Here is a 26,880-nt window from a genome sequence, read left to right as displayed (position 1 = left end):
ACTCCATTCCTATTCTCACTATCGCGTGGCACAGGCAGTAAGCCTGAGATTATTGCTTTGGAAGTCCTTTTTTTTAACTCTCTTCCTAGCCCCCTAAATTCTCCTTTCAGGACCTCTTCCTTTATCCTACCTATATTGTTGGTACCTATATGTACCACGACCTCTGGCTCCTCTCCCTCCCTGGCCTACCCCTTATTCTTAAACTGTGGCCCCTTGTTCTGGACTCCCCCAACATTGGGAACATGTTTCCTGCCTCTAACGTGTCCAACCCCTTAATAATCTTATACGTTTCGATAAGATCTCCTCTCAACCTTCTAAATTCCAGTGTATCCAGTGCAACATTCCTCCATTGAGCCTGAGCACTAATGATTAGTGTCATTACTACGTAATAAATGCAAAAACGTCTAAATCACACATAACACAGACGTTTAAATGCCACCGAATCGTTCACTTCTCCTGGTACAACACGGAGCACACAACAGCATTATCAGTTTCTGTTGTATTTTAACATATTTGGTGCGCAATATTAATCCTTGTTTTTCGCAGAGATAGGCAAGCCCTCCCCGACTTGCTTAAGGGTTACGTTCCGTCCACCTTTACATTAGACGGATATTACGTAAATCAGAATTACCATGCCCTGCCAAAATAAATTACTGAGATTATTAACTATCTCAACGGCGCTCCTCCCGCCATTGGGGCACTTTCTGCAGCGCACGGCCTTCTGGGTATTGCCGGCATGTTTCTGATGTAAACGAATGATCGTACAGTGTTGTGGAGATTACAAACTGCCTTAATTGCACAGGGGACTGAGTACAGAATTGTTAACATAAGTGTGAATATACGCAAGTCACCTATTGCATAAGTTGAGAAGTTTCCGTACAATTTCAGATGAAGCTCTCAAAAATAGCACATCACGAACTGTACTGAAAAATATCACATAACTTAATTATATCGTACATTTACAACACCATTTGTTATATTATTAAGAAATGCTAAAAAAAATAAAAAAATAATACCTGGTTATTTGGATCCCCAAGGAGATTGCATACATGTGGTACTATTTTGCTTAATGTCAATGAATGTGCTCCATAACTGGAAAAAAAAGGTTTGCATTATTTTTGAGCAAATCACATTGCAATTATAGACAATAGGTGCAGGAGTAGGCCATACAGCCCTTCGAGCCAGCACCACCATTCAATGTGATCATGGCTGATCATTCTCAATCAGTACCCCGTTCCTGCCTTCTCCCCATACCCCCTGACTCCGCTATCCTTAAGAACTCTATCTAGCTCTCTCTTGAATGCATTCAGAGAATTGGCCTCCACTGCCTTCTGAGGCAGAGAATTCCACAGATTTACAACTCTTTACTTTTACTTAACAATTACTTAAAGAAATCACAGAAAACAACCCCCACACTTCAGTCCAGTAGCCAAATTTCTGCAGAATGATTTAGACCTAAATATGTATGTGATTTAGTAAAAAATGTACAGTTCACTTTTGAATTTGTGTCAGATCTAACATTTAAAATTATTACATAAGCCTCCAAGACTGAAACTTTTTACGGGAAGCAGTGAGAAAATCTTAAATTCTGTACACCAGCATCCAACGTGGAGTATATGAATCTGATGGAAAATTAAAGGCTGTTTAATTTATTAGAACAGTAAAATTATTTGCTGTTCTCACTTTGAAACATTTATCAAATGTTTGTTGATGCTCATGTTACAGTTGTTAAGTTAGACTGCACTTGGTGTATTAGGCACAGTTCTGGTCACTACGCTTTATGACTTAAGATAGACACAAAAGGCTGGAGTAACTCAGCGGGACACGTAGCATCTCTGGATAGAAGGAATGGGTTTCAGGTAGAGACTTTTCTTCAGCCTGAGAGTCAGGGGAGAGGGAGACAGAGATAAGGAAATGAAAGGTGTGAAAACAAGACATGAAAGGGGATTAAGGTCGAGGAAAATGTAGAATAGATCATTGTTAGCTGGGAGCAAGTAACAACAAAGCAGACAGAGATAACAAAGCATACAGGGACAGCCAGAACTGGTTGGAGAACAAGAAGATCATGATAAAAATAGGCCGAAGTCAGCATGGTTTTGTGAAGGGGACATCTTGCCTGACGAATCTGCTGGAATTCTTTGAAGAAGTAAATAGCAGGGCAGACAAAGGAGAGACAGTGGATGTTGTTTACCAAGATTTTAAGAAAGCCTTTGATAAGGTGATACATATTTAAAAACATAAATGACACTGACTCGCAAATTATTTTAGTTGAGGATATCAAATATTTATTTAAAAGCGAACCATCATGAAAGGGAACGGATAATTACGTATCCATTTTCCTTGTGCACATTTCTCTCCCTGAAAATTCTCTTTGGTAACTTACAACTTTTGTGAAGAAAGTAGGTTATATAATCCTTTCAAAAAGACTGTAAAATTGATTAACGGTCAACATTTTTGGTTTCATGGTTTTCATTGTAACTGAACAAAATAAGCAGAACAGACACTTACTTGGTGAGTGTGGTAATGAGGCAAAGACAGACTCCGTCGCGAGTTCGATAGCTCTTGTGTTTAAATCCTGATGTTAATCGTTCCCAAACATACTGAAAAGAAAGTTGACCACAATATTATACAAATCAGTGTTTTAGTTTGGGATCAATCTTATCCAGCCTCAATTGTAAACAGACCTCACAACCTTACTGTGTAGGAAGTAACTGTAGATGCTGGTTTAAACCGAATATAGACACAAAATCCTGGAGGAACAGGGGGAGGCTAATTCCTTTCAAATCCAAAAGACTTGCATGTTTCTTGGTAAATTGGTTGCTATAAATTGCCCTGAGTGTGTTGGGAGTGAATGTGAAACAAAGAACTAGTGTCAATGAATAATCGATGTTTGGTGTGGACTCAGTGGGCAGAAGAGCCTTTTTCTTTGCTGTATATTTCAATCAATCAATCAGAACCATGTGTGGGGCACAACGACTCCTACACAGAAGTTTGGTGGTTGTTGTGGAGAAATTAGTAAAGCATGAACAATAGGGATTAGGGAAACAAACACAGTCACTGCTGACATGATTCCGCACTTGCACGTTATCAGGCTGTTATCAATGATGTTTGTAAACGCCAATACTTTTAGTTTAGCTTTGAGGTACAGCATGGAAACAGGGTGTACAGCTCACCGAGTCCATCAATCACGCGTACACTCCAATGCACTAGGGGAAATACACATATAATTAACCTACAAACATGCATGTCTTTGGAATGTGGAAGGAAACCAGAGCACCCTGCGAAAAGCCACCTGATTGAGAATGATCAGCCATGATCACATTGATTGGTGGTGCTGGCTCGAAGGGCCGAATGGCCTACTCCTGCAACTATTGTCTATTGTCACAGGAAGAACATACTAACCCCGTACAGATAGCATCCATAATCAGGATCGAAACTGGGCCTCGCGCACTGTAAGGAGACAACTCTACTGATGTGCCACTGTGCTGCCCTTATTTCATTTCAAATCATAGGCATTAATATGGACCCTCCCCTAACAATGATATATAGCTACACATATCATTGTAAGGGGGGAGGGGGGGGGGAGGGAGTCCATATTAATACCAATTACATGATTGAAATGAAATAGGCTATAAACACTGATTTTGTGGAAACAAAGAGATGAAATATCAAGAAGTCCTGATATTGGATTACCAACAAGATGGTAATGTTTCAATGACTATCTCCAGCAAGTGTTGGCATTTACAGAAATAGCAGAATGGTGCATATGAATGTTGAAGGGATGGTATAGAAGAGACAGCTTGGTTCCAAGATAAAAGAACCCGCCTGGAAGATATTGGAGTTACACATACACTAGAGTAATTTCACCTCACCAGAATTGAATTATTTTCACTGGATTCACCAATACTAAGTGAAAACAAAATCTGGTAGAGGGAAAAGGAACTGGCAATAGAGAGCAAAAGTATGTGTACAAGAGTACTGATAGTGACAAACAGCCCGAGAATAAGAAATAATGTAAAATTAGCTGTTAACAGAGTAAGAATAAATAGAAGAACATCCAAGATAGCTTGGCAATGTAAAAACAGAAATGCTGAAGATACTCAATAGATTAGGCAGCATCTATAGAGAGGGAATCATCTCTAATTTCAAGTAATTTCTGCATCTCTGGAGAACATGGACAGGTGAGTTTTCGGGTTGGGACCTTTCTTCAGTCCCAATCAGAAACGTCATCTATCCATGTTCCCCAGAGATGCTGCCTGACCTGCTGAGTTACTTCAGCACTTTGTGTCCTTTTGTGTGAACCAGCATCTGCAGTTCCTTGTTTCAATATCAAGAGTCAGAGGGCTAAATTGACAAGAACAACAAAATGTAGTAGTGATCAGGGAGGATTTCCAATATCCCAAAATAAATGGAGGTATGTAGGATAATATAGAACTAGCATGACTGGGTGATCAGTGGTCGGCATGGACCTGGTAGGCGGAAAGGCCCGTTTCCCTGCTCTATCTCAAGACTAAACTATTATAGACAATAGGTGCAGGAATAGGCCATTCGGCCCTTCGAGCCAGCTCCGCCATTCAATGTGATCATGGCTGATCATTCTCAATCAGTACCCCTTCCTGCCTTCTCCCCAAAACCCCCCTGACTCCACTATCCTTAAGAGGTCTATCTAGCTCTCTCTTGAATGCATTCAGAGAATTGGTCTCCACTGCCTTCTGAGGCACAGAATTCCACAGATTCACAACTCTCTGACTGAAAAAGGTTTTCCTCATCTCCGTTCTAAATGGCCTACCCCTTATTCTTAAACTGTGGCCCCTTGTTCTGAACTCCCCCAACATTGAGAACATGTTTCCTGCCTCTAACGTGCCCAATCCCTTAATAATCTTATATGTTTCGATAAGATCCCCTCTCATCCTTCTAAATTCCAGTGTATACAAGCGTAGTCGCTCCAGTCTTTCAACATATGACAGTCCCGCCATTCTGGGAATTAACCTAGTAAACCTACGCTGCACGCTAGAACTATAGAACATGCTGACTGTGGCCTAAAAGTCTTCAATTTTGTTTTTCATTGGGGCTTGAAAGGCACATTCTGTGCTGTACTGTTCTGCAGAAGTCCAAATGACACAAAGGGAAAAATGACAAAACTAAAGATAAAGCCAAAGTAACAGAATGATGGTGAAGAAAAAAGGGCGTGAGATAAGTTACATTATGTCCTAACTCCAGGACTCAATACCACATCCGATGAAAGCAAGCATGCCATGTAATTTCACAAATATTCAACAAGAATCAAATGGGCGATGCTGGTCAGGACGCTAACTAGCCACTGTTAATTAACCCTAACATCAGCAGGTGGGTGGTCAAACAGGGGGAGAGTTAATGAGCAGATGAGAAAGAATAAGTTGCAGGAAAAGCAGAGGAATCGGACCGATGGTTCTGCTCTGAGAGCCTGCATTAACTCAATGGGCTAAGTGGCCACCTATTATTTCGGGAAAAATAAAAGTTAGCAGACATAAGATTGGGTCAATTGGCTCCTTATACCTGCTCTACCCTTCAATAGAATCATAGCTGATCTTCCCATCTAAACTTCACTTTACTGTCCTGTCGCCAATATCAATTGATTTCTTTAATATCTTAGAATCTTGAAAAGTATCGATTTATTCTTCGAATATCCAACTGAGCCTCCTTGCATATATAATGATAAAGATTCACTACTCTCCTGTAGAAGCATGCTATCATCTCAGTCTCAAAATAAGATTTTGGCCATTTTGGACAGTGTACTCTTTCACCAAACAGTATATGTAGGAGAAACTATCGTTGTATTTACCCTGCCATGTCTTTTATGAATATTCTGCACTTCAGATCATCTATTATCTTCCAAACTACAGAAAATATAGATCCTGATAAATTTGCCATCCAAAGAACAAATCTGGTGAACCTTAGCTGGACTATCACCAGTATATTGTTCCTCCAGATGCAAGACCAAACCTGTAAGTTATATATTATATGCTATTTCAGAAGAGCACAATCCAATTTGAACAAGACATTTCTTACAGTCAAATCCACTTGCTATGAAAGAAAATACCAATGGTAATGGGAAACAGGAGTGAAATGTGTGCACCACAGAGAGAAAAACAAAATCAATCAACGAAGTAAAACTATAAACGAGTCTCCAGCGAAATTTCAATGAGCTAGGTTTCAAATTAAAATTCTTTACTTCAAGGGAAATAATATAAGGATACTTATGCAATTGCCAAGGGGTTCAACTTTGATTCAAAAACTATTATGGCAGGGAGAGATTTAATTCTTAGTATTTCATCTCATCTTTTTCTGTGCAGAAAAGCATGAAGGCTAGGGGGACCTTGCGACAGTTCATGGAAATGTCTTCAGGACAGTCGGCATTATGGTCAAGGATATTGCCAGGACTTGAGAGCCTGACCTGAAGGGAAAGGTTAGGCAGGCTTGCACTCCATTCCCTGTTGTTGAGGTTTATAAAATCTTAAGGTGAAAACACAGAGTCTTGTATCCAGAGTAGGGGAACCAAGAACCAGAGGACATAGGTTTAAGGTGAGAGGGACAAGATTTAATAGGAATCCGAGGGGCAACCTTTTCAACTCTGAGGACAGTGGGTATATGGAAAGAGCCGCCAGAGGAGGTAGTTAAGGCAGGTACTATAACGGCATTTAAAAGATACTTGGATGAATAGGGATGGTTTAGAGAGTTATGGGCCAAACGCAGGTAAATGGGACTAGTTTAGATCGGGACACCTTGGTCAGCATGAATTAATTGGGTCAAAGGGTCTGTTGAACAAGTTGAAAATACTAGGGGAAAGAAGTAGCTATTTCAGACTCTAGTTAGGCCTGGTCATGCCCCAGTGAATGAATAACACACCATTATCTTTTGGTCGAGGTGGTTTGGAGATGGGGAAGGATGGTTGGGAGATGGGGAGGGATGGTTGGGAGATGGGGAGGGATGGTTGGGAGATGGGGAGGGATGGTTGGGAGATGGGGAGGGATGGTTGGGAGATGGGGAGGGATGGTTGGGAGATGGGGAGGGATGGTTGGGAGATGGGGAGGGATGGTTGAGAGATGGGGAGGGATGGTTGAGAGATGGGGAGGGATGGTTGGGAGATGGGGAGGGATGGTTGGGAGATGGGGAGGGATGGTTGGGAGATGGGGAGGGATGGTTGGGAGATGGGGAGGGATGGTTGGGAGATGGGGAGGGATGGTTGGGAGATGGGGAGGGATGGTTGGGAGATGGGGAGGGATGGTTGGGAGATGGGGAGGGATGGTTGGGCGATGGGGAGGGATGGTTGGGAGATGGGGAGGGATGGTTGAGAGATGGGGAGGGATGGTTGAGAGATGGGGAGGGATGGTTGGGAGATGGGGAGGGATGGTTGGGAGATGGGGAGGGATGGTTGGGAGATGGGGAGGGATGGTTGGGAGATGGGGAGGGATGGTTGGGAGATGGGGAGGGATGTTTGGGAGATGGGGAGGGATGGTTGGGAGATGGGGAGGGATGGTTTGGAGATGGGGAGGGATGGTTGGGAGATGGGGAGGGATGGTTGGGAGATGGGGAGGGATGGTTGGGAGATGGGGAGGGATGGTTGAGAGATGGGGAGGGATGGTTGAGAGATGGGGAGGGATGGTTGGGAGATGGGGAGGGATGGTTGGGAGATGGGGAGGGATAATAATAATAATAATAATACATTTTATTTATATAGCGCTTTTCATATACTCAAAGACGCTTTACAGAGATTTTGAGAACATAGGGAAATTAATAAATAGATAAATAAGTAAATAAATAAATGAACAGAGAAAGGAGACAGAAGGTGAGGTGACCTTCAGTGGTTGAAGGCAGTACTGAACAGGTGAGACTTCAGCGATGTTTTGAATGTGGTGAGTGTGGGGGAGTCTCTAACGGTTTGGGGTAGTGAGTTCCATAGGGTGGGAGCAGCGATGGAGAAAGCCCTGTCCCGCCAGGATCTGAGTTTAGTCCGGATGTGGGGGGATAGGAGATTGGCAGCGGCAGAGCGGAGGGTGCAGGTGGGAGTGTGCCTGTGGAGGAGGTCGGTCAGGTAGGATGGGGCCAGGTTATGGAGGGCTTTGTAGGTTATGAGGAGGATTTTGTACTGGATTCTCTGGGGGATGGGGAGCCAGTGGAGTTTATAAAGGACGGGGGTGATATGGTCACGGATCGAGGTGTGTGTGAGTAGACGGGCAGCGGAGTTTTGAATGTATTGAAGTTTATTGATGATTTTTGAGGGTGCGCCATAGAGGAGGCTGTTGCAGTAGTCCAGACGGGAGGTGATGAAGGCGTGGATGAGGGTTTCTGCAGCTGTGGAGGAGAGGGATGGACGGAGACGGGCAATGTTTTTGAGGTGGAAGAAGGCTGTCTTTGTGATGTGTTTGATGTGTTTGTCGAAGGAGAGGGTTTGATCAAGGATGATTCCAAGATTCCGGATGTGAGGTGAGGTGGATACTGGGAGACCATCAATGTTGAGGATGAAGTTTTGGGTGGATTTGGTGAGCATTTTTGGACCAATGATGATGATTTCAGATTTGTTGCAATTGAGTTTGAGGAAGTTTGATTGAAGCCAAGATTTTATTTCAGTAATGCAGTTTGTCAGTGTAGAGTGTGTGGTGGAGGAGATTGACTTGGTGGAGATGAGGAGCTGGATATCATCGGCGAAGCAGTGGAAGTTGAGACCATGACGGCGGATTAATTGACCAAGGAGGAACAGGTAGAGGATGAAGAGGAGGGGGCCAAGGACTGAGCCTTGGGGGACACCTTGGGGGAGGGGAGCGGTGGGGGATTTACAGTTGTTAATGGAGATGAACTGGTGTCTGTCAGAGAGGTAAGATTTAAACCAGGATAGGGCTGTGCCGGTGATGTTAAGGGAGGTTTCAAGTCGGGTGAGGAGAATGGAGTGATTTATGGTGTCAAAGGCGGCGCTGAGGTCAAGTAGGATGAGGATGTTGAGGTTGCCAGCGTCGGAGGAGAGGAGAATGTCGTTTGTGATTTTGGGATGGTTGGGAGATGGGGAGGGATGGTTGGGAGATGGGGAGGGATGGTTGGGAGATGGGGAGGGATGGTTGGGAGATGGGGAGGGATGGTTGGGAGATGGGGAGGGATGGTTGGGAGATGGGGAGGGATGGTTGGGAGATGGGGAGGGATGGTTGGGAGATGGGGAGGGATGGTTGAGAGATGGGGAGGGATGGTTGAGAGATGGGGAGGGATGGTTGGGAGATGGGGAGGGATGGTTGGGAGATGGGGAGGGATGGTTGGGAGATGGGGAGGGATGGTTGGGAGATGGGGAGGGATGGTTGGGAGATGGGGAGGGATGGTTGGGAGATGGGGAGGGATGGTTGGGAGATGGGGAGGGATGGTTGAGAGATGGGGAGGGATGGTTGAGAGATGGGGAGGGATGGTTGGGAGATGGGGAGGGATGGTTGGGAGATGGGGAGGGATGGTTGGGAGATGGGGAGGGATGTTTGGGAGATGGGGAGGGATGGTTGGGAGATGGGGAGGGATGGTTTGGAGATGGGGAGGGATGGTTGGGAGATGGGGAGGGATGGTTGGGAGATGGGGAGGGGTGGTTGGGAGATGGGGAGGGGTGGTTGGGAGATGGGGTGGAATGGTTGGGAGATGGGGAGGGTGGGCTAGGTGACCGGCAATTGGTGGAGCTGCTTCATGCATCCAATGTCCCAGGTTCAATCCTGACCTCTTTTGTTGTTGTACGTGTATGTTTCTCTCCGGGTGCTTGGTTTCAATAGACAATAGACAATAGGTGCAGGAGGAGGCCATTCGGCCCTTTGGGCCAGCATCGCCATTCAATGTGATCATGGCTGATCATTCTCAATCAGTACCCCGTTCCTGCCTTCTCCCCATACCCCCTGACTCCGCTATCCTTAAGAGCTCTATCTAGCTCTCTCTCTAGCTTTCCTCACATATCCCTGGGTATGAGGATTGATTGGTCGCTGTGGATTGCCTCTGGTGTGTAGGCAGCTGATGGAACCTGGTGAGAGTTCACAGGAATGTGGGGAGAAGTTACAGGAATGGAATTTGCTCTCTGAGTCAGTGTAAATTTGATGGGTCGAAGTGACCTTTTACTATTTTCCAAGGAGATGTTACATATGGCAGAGGCTAGCTTCAAGTGATCAAAATAGTCAAGGCCATTGATCTAAGTAGCAAACAGGCTAATGTTAAACAGAGTGAAACAGGATTGAAATTAACAATATCATCAGCAAATAAATTTAGTTCAAGGTCAAATTGTTAAAATTAAATACAGTGTATCTGAATGCAAATAGCATTTGCAATGAAATAGAGAAACTAATTGCACAAATAAAGACAAAATAATTTGACATAACTATTATGTAGTGGTGTAGTAATCATGGTTGGAATTAAGTATTCCAGACTCCTTGACATTTGAAAAAGACCAGCATGAAGAAGTGGGTTGATTAGGATATGGGTTATAGGTATCAGGGCTTGGCACACTCACAAAGGCTGAAGTGACATAAGATTTTGCCCCAAAATACAGGAAGTAAAATAAGTACATTGAAGGGTTTAAATAACGAGGAAATAAGATATTAAAAAAACACTAGATACAAACACAAAAAGTTGGAGTAACTCAGCGGGTCAGACAGCATCTCTTGAGAAAAGGATTTGGTGATGTTTCGGGTCGAGACCCTTCTTCAGACTGAGAGTCAGGGGAAAGGGAGAGGAGAGATATAGACAGTGATATTGACAGATATAGAACAAATTAATGAAAGACATGCAAAAAAAGTAACGATGATAAAGGAAACAGGTAATTGTTAGCTGTTGGCTCGGTGAAAACAAGCTATAGACAATGAGACTTAACAAGTCGACTTTGAAACTAGTACGACGACTTGGGTGGGGGAGGGACCGAGAGAGAGAGGATGCAAGGGTTACTTGAAGTTAAAGAAATCAATATTCATATCACTGGGTAAGCTGCCCAAGGTGCTGTTCCTCCAATTTGCATTTGGTCTCACTCTGACAATCGAGGAGGCACAGTATACTATTTGGATTGGTATAAATCCCTTCACAGAGCTTGTGCATAATCATGGCAAACTTAATTAGGCACATTAAGTAAACAAAATTAGCTTGGCATAGGTTTACAGAATGCATGCTGGTAAGTATATTGAAGCAATACTTCATGGAACTAATTACAAAACAAACTCAGAATATCTCAGAATGAAGTGTAAATTAGTTTAGAACTTCAATGAATAAAATAATGTTGATATGAGGGGTGCATTTGGTCAAGTGCCTTGGACGTTTAGATTGAACTGTTGTGCCTCAGCAATGGCAAACGTTTAAAGACCTGATTTCAGATTCTCAAAATTGAACATCCCTTTGAGAAATAAAAGCTCCACAAGAAAAGTGAATCATTCTGGGAGATGGGGTAACGAGATTATTTGGAATATTAATTAGATTAACAACGCAAGTAAACAGGAGAGGTTCGCCACTCAACCCGTCAAGCCTGCCAATGTTCAATATGAACATGACTGAAGTTCTACATGCATCTTCTCTTCTTGCTGTTTTTCCCAGTGCTGTTAATTCCCTCATCTGTCAAAAACGTATCTACCCTCCTTCACAACCCCAAGCATCTAACCTCCATACCTCTCCAGATGTTAAATTACAGCAGTTTAACACCCTCTGGGAGAGGCTCCTACAAACCTCAGTTTTAGGTGACTGCTCCCTTAATCTTGTCCCCTCATTTGAGATTTTCCCCACTGGTGGAAACATCTCGACTCCTGCCCTATGTCTCAAGGTCTTAGATTTCAATAACGCAAGATCTTCTAAACACCAAAGAATATACGTATCCAATTAATTTTGCCGGGGCAAAACTCTTAAATCAGGGGAGATAAACTGAACAGTGATCCAGAGGTGGCCTCAACTGTACCATCACTGTCCAAAGAGTTATAGAATTGTACAACATAGAAAAGGGCCCTTCTACCTACCAAGTTCCTGACCTTTTTGCTCATCTGCACTAATCCCATTTGCCTATGATGGGTCTGTTGCCTTCAATGCCTTGCCTATTTAAACGTCTAAACATTACTCAAGCACAGTGATCGTCTGTGACTCCACCACATTCTCTGGCAGCAGGTTCCAGATATCAACCACTCTCTGGAGTTTTACACAATGTCTTTAAACTTTTCCCTCAAATTTCCTTTATAACTCCTTCCTCCTTCTCATACCATTGTCCTCGTGTTTCTGATACCTCCACCGTGGGAAAAAGATTCTGACTATTTACCCTTTCCATGTCTCTTCTTATATTATGTGCCCCTATAAAGCCACCCCTCTCCTTCCTTCACTCCATGAAAAACAAATCTGACGTATCCAATCTTGCAACACCCCAGTGAATCTCTGCTGCATTCTCCCCAACACCTCCACATCCTTCCTATGTCAACCAGAACTCCACATAATTATAACACGTACATACCTCTTTACGCCAAGCTTCTTACAATAAAGCCCAATATGCATTTGCCTTCCGAACCACTTGCTGCACCTTCCCACTAGGTTTTTGCACTTTGTACACAGAAACACCTTGATCTGCCTCTCTATCCTTCTCACATTTGCAATTTGTCTCTATTTAGATAAGTCTGTCTTCAGATGGCTCTTAGCAAAGTGCATAATCTCATTTTTCCCCACATTGAACTCCATTTGTCAAGCTTTTGCCCACTCACTCAACCGATCCACATCAAGTTGCACAGTCCTCATATTCTCACTGTAACACGCCTTCCCACCTATTTTTGCGTCATCAGCAAACTTAGATACCTTACACTGCTCCCTCTTCCAGGAAATTATTATAGAATTGATCCTTGCGACTCTAGTTGTATCCTTCCAGCCTGAGAAAGGTATGTTTCTTCCAACTTTGTGTCCTATGTAATAACACATCTTCAATCTGGTTTCTTACTCCCTCCAATACAATGAACACTCCCATCTTGTCCACCAACTTTTTAAGTGGTAATTTATCAAATGCCTTTTGGAAATCTAAATCAAAAGCTAAGAGTATTTTTTTATTATTATATATGTTTCAAAACGGAATAACAAAATTCTTACTTGCAGCAGCACAACACACTACATCTACAAGGTCCTTCCAGTCGACTCGGCTTGTTACATCTTAAAGAAATGGAGAACATTTTCCAACACTATTTGGCATTCATGAAATCATTTTGACTTGGTTTGATTATGGTTTTTTGGTTTGACTTGACTTTTCTGAATGATTAACCATCTCTGCTTTATTTACTGATCCCAGCATCTGGCCAATAATAGATATTAAATTAATTGGCCTTTCATTTTCTGTCCACCGTCTTCTCCCCTTCACCAATTCACTTGTATCCACTTGTTTTGAAAAATTTCAACCACGGGTCCCCTATGTCTGCACCCAGTTCCTTGCCAGGTGTTGGTTGCAGGTCATGAAATCATGGTGACTTGCTTGTCTTTAACCCTGTGAGTTTCTCTAATACATGATTGGAATTTTTACAAGATCTTCCATGCAAATTAAAACCAGCCACAGTTATCGTCCACAGCAATAGACAATAGACAATAGGTGCAGGAGTAGGCCATTCAGCCCTTCGAGCCAGCACCGCCATTCAATGCGATCATGGCTGATCACTCTCAATCAGTACCCCGTTCCTGCCTTCTCCCCATACCCCCTCACTCCGCTATCCTTAAGAGCTCTATCCAGCTCTCTCTTGAAAGCATCCAACGAACTGGCCTCCACTGCCTTCTGAGGCAGAGAATTCCACACCTTCACCACTCTCTGACTGAAAAAGTTCTTCCTCATCTCCGTTCTAAATGGCCTACCCCTTATTCTTAAACTGTGGCCCCTTGTTCTGGACTCCCCCAACATTGGGAACATGTTTCCTGCCTCTAATGTGTCCAATCCCCTAATTATCTTATATGTTTCAATAAGATCCCCCCTCATCCTTCTAAATTCCAGTGTATACAAGCCTAATTGCTCCAGCCTTTCAACATACGACAGTCCCGCCATTCCGGGAATCAACCTAGTGAACCTACGCTGCACGCCCTCAATAGCAAGAATATCCTTCCTCAAATTTGGAGACCAAAACTGCACACAGTACTCCAGGTGCGGTCTCACCAGGGCCCGGTACAACTGTAGAAGGACCTCTTTGCTCCTATACTCAACTCCTCTTGTTACGAAGGCCAACATTCCATTGGCTTTCTTCACTGCCTGCTGTACCTGCATGCTTCCTTTCAGTGACTGATGCACTAGGACACCCAGATCTCGTTGAACATCCCCTCTTCCTAACTTGACACCATTCAGATTGCAATGGCTGATGCAAAAATTGTTTGAACGCATCTTGTTTTGTGATATTAATTCTCCACTCTCTAGTGATCCCACATCACCACCCTCTTCCTTCTTTATCCACAGAAATTTAGTTGTACTGGTGGGCAGTACAGAAGCAAGCCTTCACCCACTATTGTGATAATGTAACAATATTAAGCATGTCCATATGCGTGTATATTATTCACTACATTAGCACTAAATAATATGGTATTCACAGTAATTATTAACACCCTAGTTACTGAGAGAAGTGCAGTATATTGGCCAGTCAAGGAATGATGCATATTCTTTTGCTGTCTTGAATAATCTGCAATATTTAGTTCCCAGTCCTGGTTACCCTGCAAAGATATTGCTGTAATTTCTATGAGATCATAATTGTATGTTACCATTTATGCCAACTTGATTCATTTATCTTTCGTCTGACTTGTTACAAACACTACAGGCAATCAGATAAAGACCCCTCAGCTTTGACATTTTGCCATTGACATTACTTTCTGCTGCTCAGCTCTGTGTTATTTTCTGCCCTTTCTTCCTTCCTTTCATGCCTTGATTTTTATTTTCTCTCTCACAATCCTGTGATGCTACTCTCTCATTTTCAATTATTAAACATCCCATCATTAGACCCCAAAAGACTATTTGGCAAGAAGTCCAATGAAGATTTAAAAAGGAGCAGTGAATAATTAAAAACAATTTGAAAGAGCAAATAACTTAGAAAAGAATCATTGAAAATATAAACAGTTTGTCGAGGCTACTACACTAGAGAATAGCAAGATGAAGCACGAATCTCAGAGGCAGTCTTCATTGCTGCATATATGAAAATAACTAATTTACTAGTGTTTTTTTAAATAGGTATGAAACCAGTACATCCCCTTGGGTGCTGTCGGGGCGGATGGCATATCAACATTGATCTACAGTAGCAAGCATGGCCATGACACCAACCCAGGCACTGAAGCTCAGCAGGGAAGGACAACATCAGGCAGTGCCATAGTGGTGGACAACTCTATAATTAGGGGTGCAGACGGGAGATACCGCGGCAGCAGTCGAGACTCTAGGATGGTGAGCAGACTTCCTAGTGCCAGGGTCCAGGATGTCTCAGAGAGGCTGCACGACATTCTCAAGGGGGAGGGGAAGCAAAAGCCAGAGGTTGTTGCAGGAAAGAAAAGGAAGGAGGTTCTATAGTATGAGTATAGGGAGTTAGGTGAACGGCTGAAAGCTGGGACCTCCAGGGTAGTGATTGTTTCCAGTGCCACGTGCTAGTGAAGGCAAGAACAGAAAGATAGGGGAGATCAATGTGTGGTTGAGGATTTGGTGCAGGAATTCAGATTTCTCTACCATTGGGATCTCCTCTGGGCTAGGGCTAACCCACACAAGAGGTATGGGTTGCACCTTCACTGGATATCAATATTCCTGGCAGGCAGGTTCGCTACTGCTACATGGGTAGGATTAAACTAGATGGGCAGGGGTCTTAGGCAGAACAGAGGCAGGTGAGAGTTTAGAAGTTGGGAGGTCATGTTGCAGTTATATAAGATGTGGTGAGGTCGCATTAGAGTACTGTGTTCAGTACTGGGCACCATGTTATAGGAAAAATGGTGTTAAGTTGAAAGGGTGCAAATTTACAAGGTTGTTGCCAGGACTCAAGATTCTGAGCTTTAGAAAGAGGTTGAGCAGGCTGGGACTCTCTTCCCTGGAGCGCACGCGGAGGATGAGGGGTGATCTTATAGTGGTGTATAAAATCATGGGTGGAATAAATCGGGGGGGACGCATAGAGTCTCTTGCACAGAGAGGGGGCAAATTGAGAACCAAAGGCCATATGTTTAAGGTGAAGGAGGAAAGATTTTACAAGAATCTGAGGCGTAACTTTTTCACACAAAGGTGGGAGTATGGAACAAACTGTTGGAGGAGGTAGTTGAGGCAGGGACTATTGCAATGTTTAAAAAAGCAAATAGACAGGAACATGGATGGGACAGGTTTAGACCAAACGCAGGCAAGTGCAACTAGTGTAGATGGGACATGTTGGTCAGTGTGGGCAAGTTGGGCCAAAGGGCCTGTTTCCACAATGTTTGACTCTGTGACGAGAAGAATTGATAATGGGGAAGCAAGTGGAGGTGTATTAAGATTCCTGGAAGGCTTTCTATCCGGAGTCACACGGGAAGCTTTATAGAGGAAGCGAATACAAGAGAAATTGCAAATGACTCTAGAATAAATGGGAAGGAAAGTTCTAGATGGGATAAGAGAGTAAGGTCAGAGCCAATGGTGACCAGTGTGAATACCGAAGTTAAAGTGTTGTATTTAAATGTGCAAAGTATAAAAAATAAAGTGGATGAGCTTGAGGCTCAGTTAGATATTGGCAAGTATGAATTCTTTTTTGTGCACAACCCACAGGCATTGCCACTTTCATTTCACTGCACAGTATGTGTATGTGACAAATAAATTTGACTTGACTTGACTTGACTTGACGTTGTGGGAATTACAGAAACATGGCTACAAGAGGACCAGGGTTGGGAACTGAATATTCAGGGGTATACAACCTATTGAAAAGACAGACAGGTGGGCAGAGGAGGTGGGTTGCTCTGTTGGTAAGGAATGATATTCACTCCCTTGCAAGGGGTGACATAGAATCAGGAGATGTAGAATCAGTATGGATAGAAATGAGAAACTGTAATGGTAAAAATACCCTAATGGGAGTTATCTACAGGCCCCCAAACAGCAGCCTCGACATAGGGTGCAAGTTGAATCAAGAGCTAAAATTGGCATGTCGAAAATGTAATGCTACAGTGGTTATGGGAGATTTCAACATGCAGGTAGACTGGGAAAATCAGGTTGGTACTGGACCCCAGGAAAGGGAGTTTGTGGAGTGCCTCCGAGATGGATTCTTCGAACTGCTTGTACTGGAGCCTACCAGGGAGAAGGCAATTCTGGATTTTGTGTTGAGTAATGAACCTGATTTGATAAGGGAACTCAAGGTAAAAGAGCCATTAGGAGGCAGTGATCATAATATGATAAGTTTTAATCTACAAATTGAGAGGGAGAAGGGAAAATCGGAAGTGTCAGTATTACAGTATAGCAAAGGGGATTACAGAGGCATGAGGCAGGAGCTGGCCAGATTTGACTGAAAGGAGACCCTAGCAGAGAAGACGGTGGAACAGCAATGGCAGGTATTCCTGGGAATAATGCAGAAGTTGCAGGATCAATTCATCCCAAAGAGGAGGAAAGATTCTAAGGGGAGTAAGAGGCACCGGTGGCTGACAAGGGAAGTCAAGGACAGCATAAAAATAAAAGAGAATAAGTATAACATAGCAAAGAAGAGCGGGAAGCCAGAGGATTGGGACTCTTTTAAAGAGCAACAGAAGATAACTAAAAAGGCAATACGGGGAGAAAAGATGAGGTACGAAGGTAAGCTGGCCAATAATATAAAGGAGGATAGTAAAAGCTTCTTTAGGTATGTGAAGAGGAATAAAATAGTTAAAGCCCTTGAAGACAGAAGCAGGGGAATTTATTACGGGGAACAAGGAAATGGCAGACGAGTTGAACTGGTACTTTGGATCTGTCTTCACTAAGGAAAATACAAACAATCTCCCAGATGTTCTAGTGGCCAGAGATCCTAGGGTGACGGAGGAACTGAAGGAAATTCACATTAGGCAGGTAATGGTGTTGGGTAGACTGATGGGACTGAAGGCTGATAAATCCCCAGGGCCTGATGGTCTGCATCCCAGGGTACTTAAGGAGGTGGCTCTAGAAATCATGGACGCATTGGTGATCATTTTCCACTGATTTATAGATTCAGGATCAGTTCCTGTGGATTGGAGGGTAGCTAATGTTATCCCACTTTTTAAGAAAGGAGGGAGAGAGAAAACAGGAAATTATAGACCAGTTAGTCTGACATCAGTGGTGGGGAAGATGCTGGAGTCAATTATAAAAGAGCATTTGGATAGCAGTAACAGGATCGTTCCAAGTCAGCATGGGTTTACGAAGGGGAAATCATGCTTGACTAATCTTCGGGAATTTTTTGAGGATGTAACTAGGAAAATGGACAGGGGAGAGCCGGTGGATGTAGTGTACCTTGACTTTCAGAAAGCCTTCGACAAGGTCCCACATAGGAGATTAGTGGGCAAAATTAGAGCACATGGTATTGGGGGTAGGGTACTGACATGGATAGAAAAATTGGTTGGCAGACAGAAAGCAAAGAGGGGGATAAATGGGTCCCTTCAGAATGGCAGGCAGTGACTAGTGGGGTACCGCAAGGCTCGGTGCTGGGACCCAGCTATTTACAATATACATTAATGACTTGGATGAACGGATTAAAAGTAACGTTAGCAAATTTGCAGATAACACAAAGCTGGGGGGCAGTGTGAACTGTGAGGAAGATGCTACGAGGTTGCAGGGTGACTTGGACAGGCTGTGTGAGTGGGCAGATGCATGGCAGATGCAGTTTAATGTGGATAAGTGTGAGGTTATCCACTTTGGTGGTAAGAATAGAACGGCAGATTACTATCTGAATGGTGTCAAGTTAGGAAAAGGGGACGTACAATGAGATCTGGGTGTCCTAGTGCATTAGTCACTGAAAGGAAGCATGCAGGTACAGCAGGCAGTGAAGAAAGCCAATGGAATGTTGGCCTTCATAACAAGAGGAGTTGAGTATAGGAGCAAAGAGGTCCTTCTACAGTTGTTACAGGGCCCTAGTGAGAACGCACCTGGAGTACTATGTACAGTTTTGGTCTCCAAATTCGAGGAATGATATTCCTGCTATTGAGGGCATGCAGCGTAGGTTCACTAGGTTAATTCCTGGAATGGCGGGACTGTCGTATGTTGAAAGACTGGAGCGACTAGGAATTTAGAAGGATGAGAGGGGATCTTATTGAAACATACAAGATTATTAAGCGGTTGGACACATTAGAGGCAGGAAACGTTCCCAATGTTGGGGGAGACCAGAACCAGGGGCCACAGTTTAAGAATAAGGGGTAGGCCATTTAGAACAGAGATGAGGAAAGACTTTTTCAGTCAGAGAGTTGTAAATCTGTAGAATTCTCTGCCTCAGAAGGCAGTGGAGGCCAGTTCTCTGAATGCTTTCAAGAGAGAGCTAGATAGAGCTCTTAAGGATAGCGGAGTCAGGAGGAATGGGGAGAAGGCAGGAACGGGGTACTGACTGAAAATTATCAGCCATGATCACATTGAATGGTGGTGCTGGCTCGAAGGGCTAAATGGCCTCCTCCTGCACCTATTGTCTATTGTCTATCAGCATTACACGTGTGGCTTAATATCAGCCTTACACAGCCAGTCTGATTATTAATAAACTGTAGACACAAAATACCGGAGTAACTCAGCGAGACAGGCAGCATCTCTGGAGAGAAGGAATGGGTGACGTTTCGGGTCAGACTGAAGAAGGGTAGAAAGCATTCTATTGGGATGCATCACAGCATTGTTTGGAGCGGCTCCATCCAAGACTGCAAGAAACTGCGGAGAATTGTGGAAGCAGCCCAGGCCATCACTCAAACCAACCTCCCTTCCATTGACTCCAGCTAACTTCATGCTGCCTTCAAGGCCACTAGCATAATCAAGGACCAGTCTCACCCCAGTCGCTCTTCTCCGCTCTCCCATCAGACATGATGTACAGAAGTTTGAAAATGCATACTTTCAGATTTGGGGTGTTTCTTCCCAGCTGTTATCAGGCAAACAAACAATCCTCTCATCAGCTGGAGTGCAGTTGTGACCATTGGAGACCTTTAAACTAACTGTCTTTATCTGCACACGGTGGGCAGCTTGATTGTAATCGTGCATAGTCTTTTCTTTGACTTGATAGCAAGCAATAGAAAGCTTTTCACTGTATCTCGGTACATGTGACAATACAATAAACTAAACTACTATGGGAGCTATCTGTATGGAGTTTGTACGTTTTCCTGTGACTACATAATTTTTCTCCACATGTTTCAGTTTCCTCCCACATTCCAAAGACGTGCAGGTTTGTGGATTTATTAGCCTCTGTAAACCAGCAGTCAGGTCTTTGACACGAGCCCAGGTTCCGAGGCACAGCAAGGAAGGGTGAAGGCACACTGAGTAATTGGAAACTCATTTGTTGAAAGGAAAGACTGGTGATTCTGTGGCAGCAAACAAGACTCCAGAATGATCTGCTCTCAAACCTCTTTCCCACAGAAGAAAAATCATTCTCCGAAATTTCCACCATCTTCAATGTGATCCCAGCACCATCCCCATCCCTTTCGATTTTCCACAGGGACACTCCCTCACCAACTCCTTGGTTCATTAAAGATAGACACTTTCTTAAGTCAGCAAATCATCCGCCAACATTTCCGTCACCTACAACGGGACCCCACCACTGGCCATATCTTCCCAACCCCTCCCCTTTCTGCGTTCTGCAGAGACCGCTCCCTCCGTAACTCCCTGGTCCACTCGTCCCTTCCTACCCAAACCACCCCATCCCCGGGCACTTTCCCCTGCAACCGCACGAGATGCAACACCTGTCCCTTTACCTCCGCCCTCAACTCCATCCAAGGACCCAAACAGTCTTTCCAGGTGAGACAGAGGTTCACCTGCACCTCCTCCAACCTCATCTATTGCATCCGCTGCTCCAGATGTCAACTTATTTACATCGGTGAACCAAACGCAGGCATGGCGATCGCTTCGCTCAACACCTGCGCTCGGTCCGCGTTAACCAATCTGATCTCCCGGTGGCTGAGTACTTCAACTCCCCCTCCCATTCCCAGTCTGACCTTTCTGTCATGGGCATCCTCCAGTGCTATAGTGAGGCCCACCGGAAATTGGAGGAACAGCACCTCTTTCGCCTGGGCAGCTTGCAGCCCAGCGGTATGAACATTGACTTCTCCAACTTTAGATAGTTCCTCTGTCCCTCTCTTCCCCTCCCCCTTCCCAGTTCTCCCTCTGAGTTACTCCAGCATTTTGTAAATAAATACCTTCGATTTGTACCAGCATCTGCAGTTATTTTCGTATATTATTCTCAACTCAGGAGGTCAGGCAGCATCTCTCTCTCTCTCTCTCTCTCTCTCTCTCTCTCTCTCTCTCTCTCTCTCTCTCTCTCTCTCTCTCTCTCTCTCTCGAAAATGATTAGGTAACGTTTCCGGTCAGGACTCTACTTCAGACCTCTTTGGTTCACTCATCCCAACCAAACCATCCGCTCCCCAGGTACTTCCCCTTGCAATTGGAGATGTAATACCTTTCCCTACACCTTCTCTCTCACCTCCATGCAGAGACCCAGCAGCCCTTCCAAGTGAGACAGAGGTTCACATGCACCACCTCCAACCTAATCCACTGCATCAGTGATCCCGATATGGCCTCCTTTACACCAACGAAACCAAGCATAGACCAGTCAAACATTTCGCCGAACACGTGCTCGGTTCATCAAGGTCTGTTGGATCTCCCGGTCGCAAAGTGTGGGGGGGGGGGGGGGGGGGGTGGGAGAACAGCACTTCATATCCCGCTTGGATAGTTAACAACCCGACTCTTGCAGAGTTAATGTGGGGAGTTGGGTAAAGGTTAAAAGCAGGAAGTCGATGGTGGTCATCTCCAGATTACTCCCGGTGCCATGTGTTCATGATGGTACGAACAGGAACATAGAATGGACGAATGAGTGGTTGAGGAATTGGTGCAGGGGTCAGGGATTCAGATTTCTGGACAATTGGGATCTCTTATGGGACAAAAGTGACCAGCGCAAGAGGGATGGGTTGCACCTGAACTGGAGGGGGACCAATGCCCTTGCAGGGATGGCAGTTAAACGTTCCAGGTTTTTGATGTTTTAGATGTGATAGAGAGGGAAGTAAAAGAGGTGAAAGAGTTGCTTTACCAATCAGGGAGAGTGTCACAGCGACACTCAGACAGGGCATATTGAAGGTTTCGTCCACTGAGATAATATTGGTAGAGCTCAAAAATAAAAAAGTGCAATCGTTTCAACGTGATTATACTATAGACACAAAATGCTGGAGTAACTCAGCGGCAGGACAGGCAGCATCTCTGGAGAGAAGGAATGGGTAACGTTTCGGGTCGAGACCCTTCTTCAGATAGGCCTCCCAATAGCCAGCGAGAGATAGAGGAACGGATATGGAGAAATATTATGGACTTGCAAAAGCAGTGCTCTGCGGTATAGCACAGCAGCATCGCTAAAAAATACATTGATGTACAGCAGCCAATAACATCACATGAACTGTTATACTCATCCTTGCACCTTTTTGTCGTCATAAAAGGCACTAAGCAGTGGTAACTAGATGGCCTGGGTTTAGGATTAGGGAGTTAGGTTTTGGGGTGGCACAGCGGCAGGGTTGCTGCCTTACAACGCCAGGGATCCAAGTTCGATCCTGACCACGGGTGCAGTCTCTACAGAGTTTGCACGTTCTCCCTGTGACCGCATGGGTGTTCTCTGGGTGCTCCGGTTTCCTCCCACATTCTGGACATACAGGTTTGTAGGTTAATTGGCTTTGGTAAAATTGTAAATTGTCCCGAGTGTGTAGGGTAGTGCTAGTGTATGGGATGATCGCTGGTCAGCATGGACTCAGTGGGCAGCTTCCACGCTGTATCTGTAAAGTCTAGTAGGGATCTGAGAATAGACAATAGACAATAGGTGCAGGAGGAGGCCATTCGGCCCTTCGAGCCAGCACCGCCATTCAATGTGATCATGGCTGATCATTCTCAATCAGTACCCCGTTCCTGCTTTCTCCCCATACCCCCTCACTCCGCTATCCTTAAGAGCTCTATCTAGCTCTCTCTTGAATGTATTCAGAGAATTGGCCTCCACTGCCTTCTGAGGCAGAGAATTCCACAGATTCACAACTCTCTGACTAAAAAAGTTTTTCCTCATCTCTGTTCTAAATGGCCTACCCTTTATTCTTAAACTGTGGCCCCTGGTTCTGGACTCCCCCAACATTGGGAATATGTTTCCTGCCTCTAACGTGTCCAACCCCTTAATAATCTTATACGTTTCGATAAGATCCCCTCTCATCCTTCTAAGAGCTATTTCACACAGAGTAATCAGAATCTGTAATGCTCTGCTTGAGTGGATGGTGGAGACAAGTACATGCGCTCCCTGACTTGTGTATTAGACGAAGTAGGTAGCTCGCACTCACGTAAACAATTCATAATAGGTGGTGCTGTTTATTGAATGCAACGAGACGATGGCAAGGGCTTCCCGAATGCTTCATAGATATACAGGCATCTCCCAGGCTCAGTGCTCTTCCAGTGTCAGCTGCTGTTTGTGCGACACTGGGAAGGCAAGCGAGAAAGAGGGAGGCGGTGGAGAACAACTCCTGGCCGACATCTTCCACAAGATGCACTTCTTCACCAGCTGCCTACCGCACCATCAGGTTGATGCAGCTGTTATTGCAGCTCACGTTGTAGCCCCTGACCGACAGCGCTTCCTCCAGGCCACTGCCAGTGACAGGATAATGTGGGGCTTCCTCCCCTTTCACCAGCTGCCACTGCTTCCTGTCGGCCTCCGCTTTGTCCACTCACCCTTCCACTGCCCCCTCCTCCTCCTCCTGTTGCTTTGTCCACTCCATCGCTGCCGCCTCCTCCTTCTCCCTCAGAGTCCCTGGCATCTTCCAAGGTGACTTTAGTCTGAAGAAGGATCCTGACCTGAAACGTCACCTATCCATGTTTTCCACCTGCTAAGTTACTCCAGCACTTTGTGTCCTTTGGTGTATATTAACCATCATCTGCAATTCATTGTTTCTAACTAGTTTTAAGGTGATTCCGACTTGCGTAAAATCTGACTTACGTTGGGGTTTACGGAACGTAATCCTTACATAACTTGGGAAACATCTGTACTCTGACCATTTTACACTTTAAAACTATCAGGCAAACTTAAGGTTGGCACGGTGGCCTAGCGGTAGAGCTACTGCCTTACAGCGCCAGAGACCCGGGTTCGATCCTGACTGTGGGTGCTTGTCCGTAAGGAGTTTGTACGTTCTCACCGTGACGGCGTGGGTTTTCTCCGAGATCTTCGGTTTCCTCCCACATGCCAAAGGCGTACAGGTTTGTCGGTTAATTGCCTTGGTATAAATGTAAAATTATCCTTGGTGTGTAGGGTAGTGTTATTGTGCGGGGATTGCTGGTCGGCGAGGACTCGGTGGGCAGTTTGCCGCACTGCATCTCTAAACTAGACTAAACTAAACCTCAACAAGCACTTGAGTCACTAAGGCAAGGAAGGCTACAGACCAAATGCTGGTAAATGGAATTAATTAACGCAAATTTACAGAATTAAACAGAAAATAAATTTGCATTACCATTGTCTTATAGTTAAATGATAAAAAGCATAAACCCAAAACAATTTTACTTGTTTAAGTTTAACGGTGATACAATTACAGATGGAAACCTCCAGTACAACTGGCAACTCAAAAAACATACCTGAGGTGATGCACCCTGGTCCATTATACGAAGAAGTAGGTTCTGTGTCTGTTCTCTGACTTGATCTTTGGTGTCACCTAAACGATCTACAAGTGCTGGTAGCACTGGAAAATAAAGCATGCAAAAGTGAACAATCTTTGCTGATATTATTAATACTACAATATCCATATTTATATCTTTGCTTATTAACCAAATTAAATGAAGATTTGGTGACATATAGTTAGATTGCACTTTGATTTCCTCACAAAGTGATTATTTTCAAGTTTAGAATCCTAAAGTTGTGGCTTTGTGGCCGGCAAACAGATGTTTAGGAAACCACTTGAGAATATGTGTGTTGGCTATCTGTTTACACGTCTGATTATCTTCTGGTTTTCATCTCTACAGTCACATATGAGAGTGGATTTGACTTTCCAGCAGAAGAGGTGGCCACATCTTCCAAAGGTTACCTTGCACTGGTTGATGGTGGTCTTAGTACTCCAAAGCAGGTCTGAAAAAGATGGCTTTTGAGATGGCTTTGTTTCTACCCTGTATCTCTAAAGGCATGCACCAGCTTCCGACCTCACTCCCGACTCACAAGATGCAGCAGCGAGTCCTTCTTACCCACTGCATGGTCTGGTGTCACAGATGTTGTTGCAGCTCATGTTGTAGCCCCTGGGAACAGCACTTTCTTCAGCCACCACCACCGACAAGACACGCTCAGTCACCGTGGAGCTCCCTCCCCCCTCACCTGCTGCTTGTTCTTGCTGTCAGTGGTGGCTTTGACCGCTCCCCGCTCGACCGCTGCAGCCTGCATCTCCCATCGCTCTGCCCAGTTGGCTTCTTCCTCCTCATACCCCTGCCACCACCTCCTCCTCCTCCCCCGGAGTCGCCAACATAGTCCACCTTGGAAGCGACAGTGGGAGAGGAGGGGGAGTCCTACAGTGACCAAGCGTGTCCTGTTGTTGGCAATGGCCTGAAAAAAGCGCGTCCTGTCAGGGACTACAACATGAGCCGTGTCAGCCGTGGGAACTGGTGAAGCAGGGCCTTCTGGTGCAGACCAGCAGCATCAGTGCCTCGTTTTAAAGTGAAACGACACAAAGTACTGGAGTAACTCAGCTAACTGGCGCAGCGGTAGAGTTGCTGCCTTACAGCGAATGCAGCGGCGGAGACTCGGGTTCAATCCTGACTACGGGCGCCGTCTGTACGGAGTTTGTACGTTCTCCCCGTGACCTGTGTGGGTTTTCTCCGAGATCTTCGGTTTCCTCCCACACTCCAAAGACATACAGGTATGTAGGTTAATTGACTGGGTAAAATGTAAAAATTGTCCCTAGTGTGTGTAGGATAGTGTTAATGTGCGGGGATCGCTGGGCGGCACGGACTCGGTGGGCCGAAGGGCCTGTTTCCGCGCTGTATCTCTAAATCTAAATCTAAAAAAAATCTAACTGAATCAGTCTGAGGAAGGGTCCCAATGTCATCTATCCACATTCTCCAGAGCCTGACCTGCAAAATGACTCCAGCACTTTGTATCCCTTTGTCCATTAACCATCGACTGCAGTCATGGAGACCACTCCCTCCGCTATGATCCGTTTACAGTAAACCCTCGATATAATGGACCATAACAGAGGGAGTGGTGCCCATTAATGTTGATGGTCCATCATAATCGAGTAGGGTTATCATCTTATGTATTTGAATCAAAGATCTGCTGATGATGGTTAAGGGGCTGACAGGACAGAGTGACGGGAGAAGCAGGCAGCAGCGGTCAAGCGGGATGGGTCACCGCACCATGTGGTGGGTGAAGGGCTCACTGGTGCATCTTGCGAGTCGGGAGTGGGGTCAAAAGCTGGAGCTCTAAAAGACCGGGGGAGATGGTGGGAGCCGGAGATGGGTTGGCAGGTCATTTTATTCACATTCAGTTTACATTTTAAATTTGTTTTATTTAAGTTTCTGCCACTCCATGGTGCTTTAGAGACATGGGAGGGGTGTCATTAACGGGCCAGGGGCACATTGTCGTTTCATTATCACGTGGCTTCTGTTGGTCCATTAAGCCGGATGATCCAGAAAGGCTCTGGAACAGAGGGTGCCGGAAAACCAGTGTTCAACCTGCATGGCCAAACGCACACAGATGGGACCAGTGTAGATGGAGCATATTGGTCAGCATGGGCAAGTGGAGCCAAAGGACCTGTTTGGTTAACTGTGAATCTATAATACAGTGC

The 26,880-nt window shown here is 44.8% G+C and overlaps 1 protein-coding gene across 28 annotated transcripts in view; it reads right to left on the bottom strand.

The window, feature by feature from the left end:
- clasp2 (cytoplasmic linker associated protein 2) overlaps positions 1–26,880 on the bottom strand; it is a 278,703-nt gene that overhangs the window by 228,088 nt on the left and 23,735 nt on the right. For all 28 annotated transcript variants that reach the window (XM_078398275.1, XM_078398276.1, XM_078398278.1 and 25 more), the window contains exons 3-5: positions 24,689–24,792; positions 2,509–2,600; positions 1,017–1,092 (exon numbers count right to left, since the gene is read on the bottom strand). In XM_078398275.1, the coding sequence (XP_078254401.1) occupies positions 1,017–1,092; positions 2,509–2,600; positions 24,689–24,792 (272 nt within the window). The remainder of the gene's footprint in view (positions 1–1,016; positions 1,093–2,508; positions 2,601–24,688; positions 24,793–26,880) is intronic.

This window comes from Rhinoraja longicauda, chromosome 4 (genome assembly GCF_053455715.1).
Source record: "Rhinoraja longicauda isolate Sanriku21f chromosome 4, sRhiLon1.1, whole genome shotgun sequence".
Classification (NCBI taxonomy): Eukaryota; Metazoa; Chordata; class Chondrichthyes; order Rajiformes; family Arhynchobatidae; genus Rhinoraja; species Rhinoraja longicauda.
Note: the sequence above shows the minus strand (reverse complement) of the source record. Positions and strands in the feature narration are given on the sequence as shown.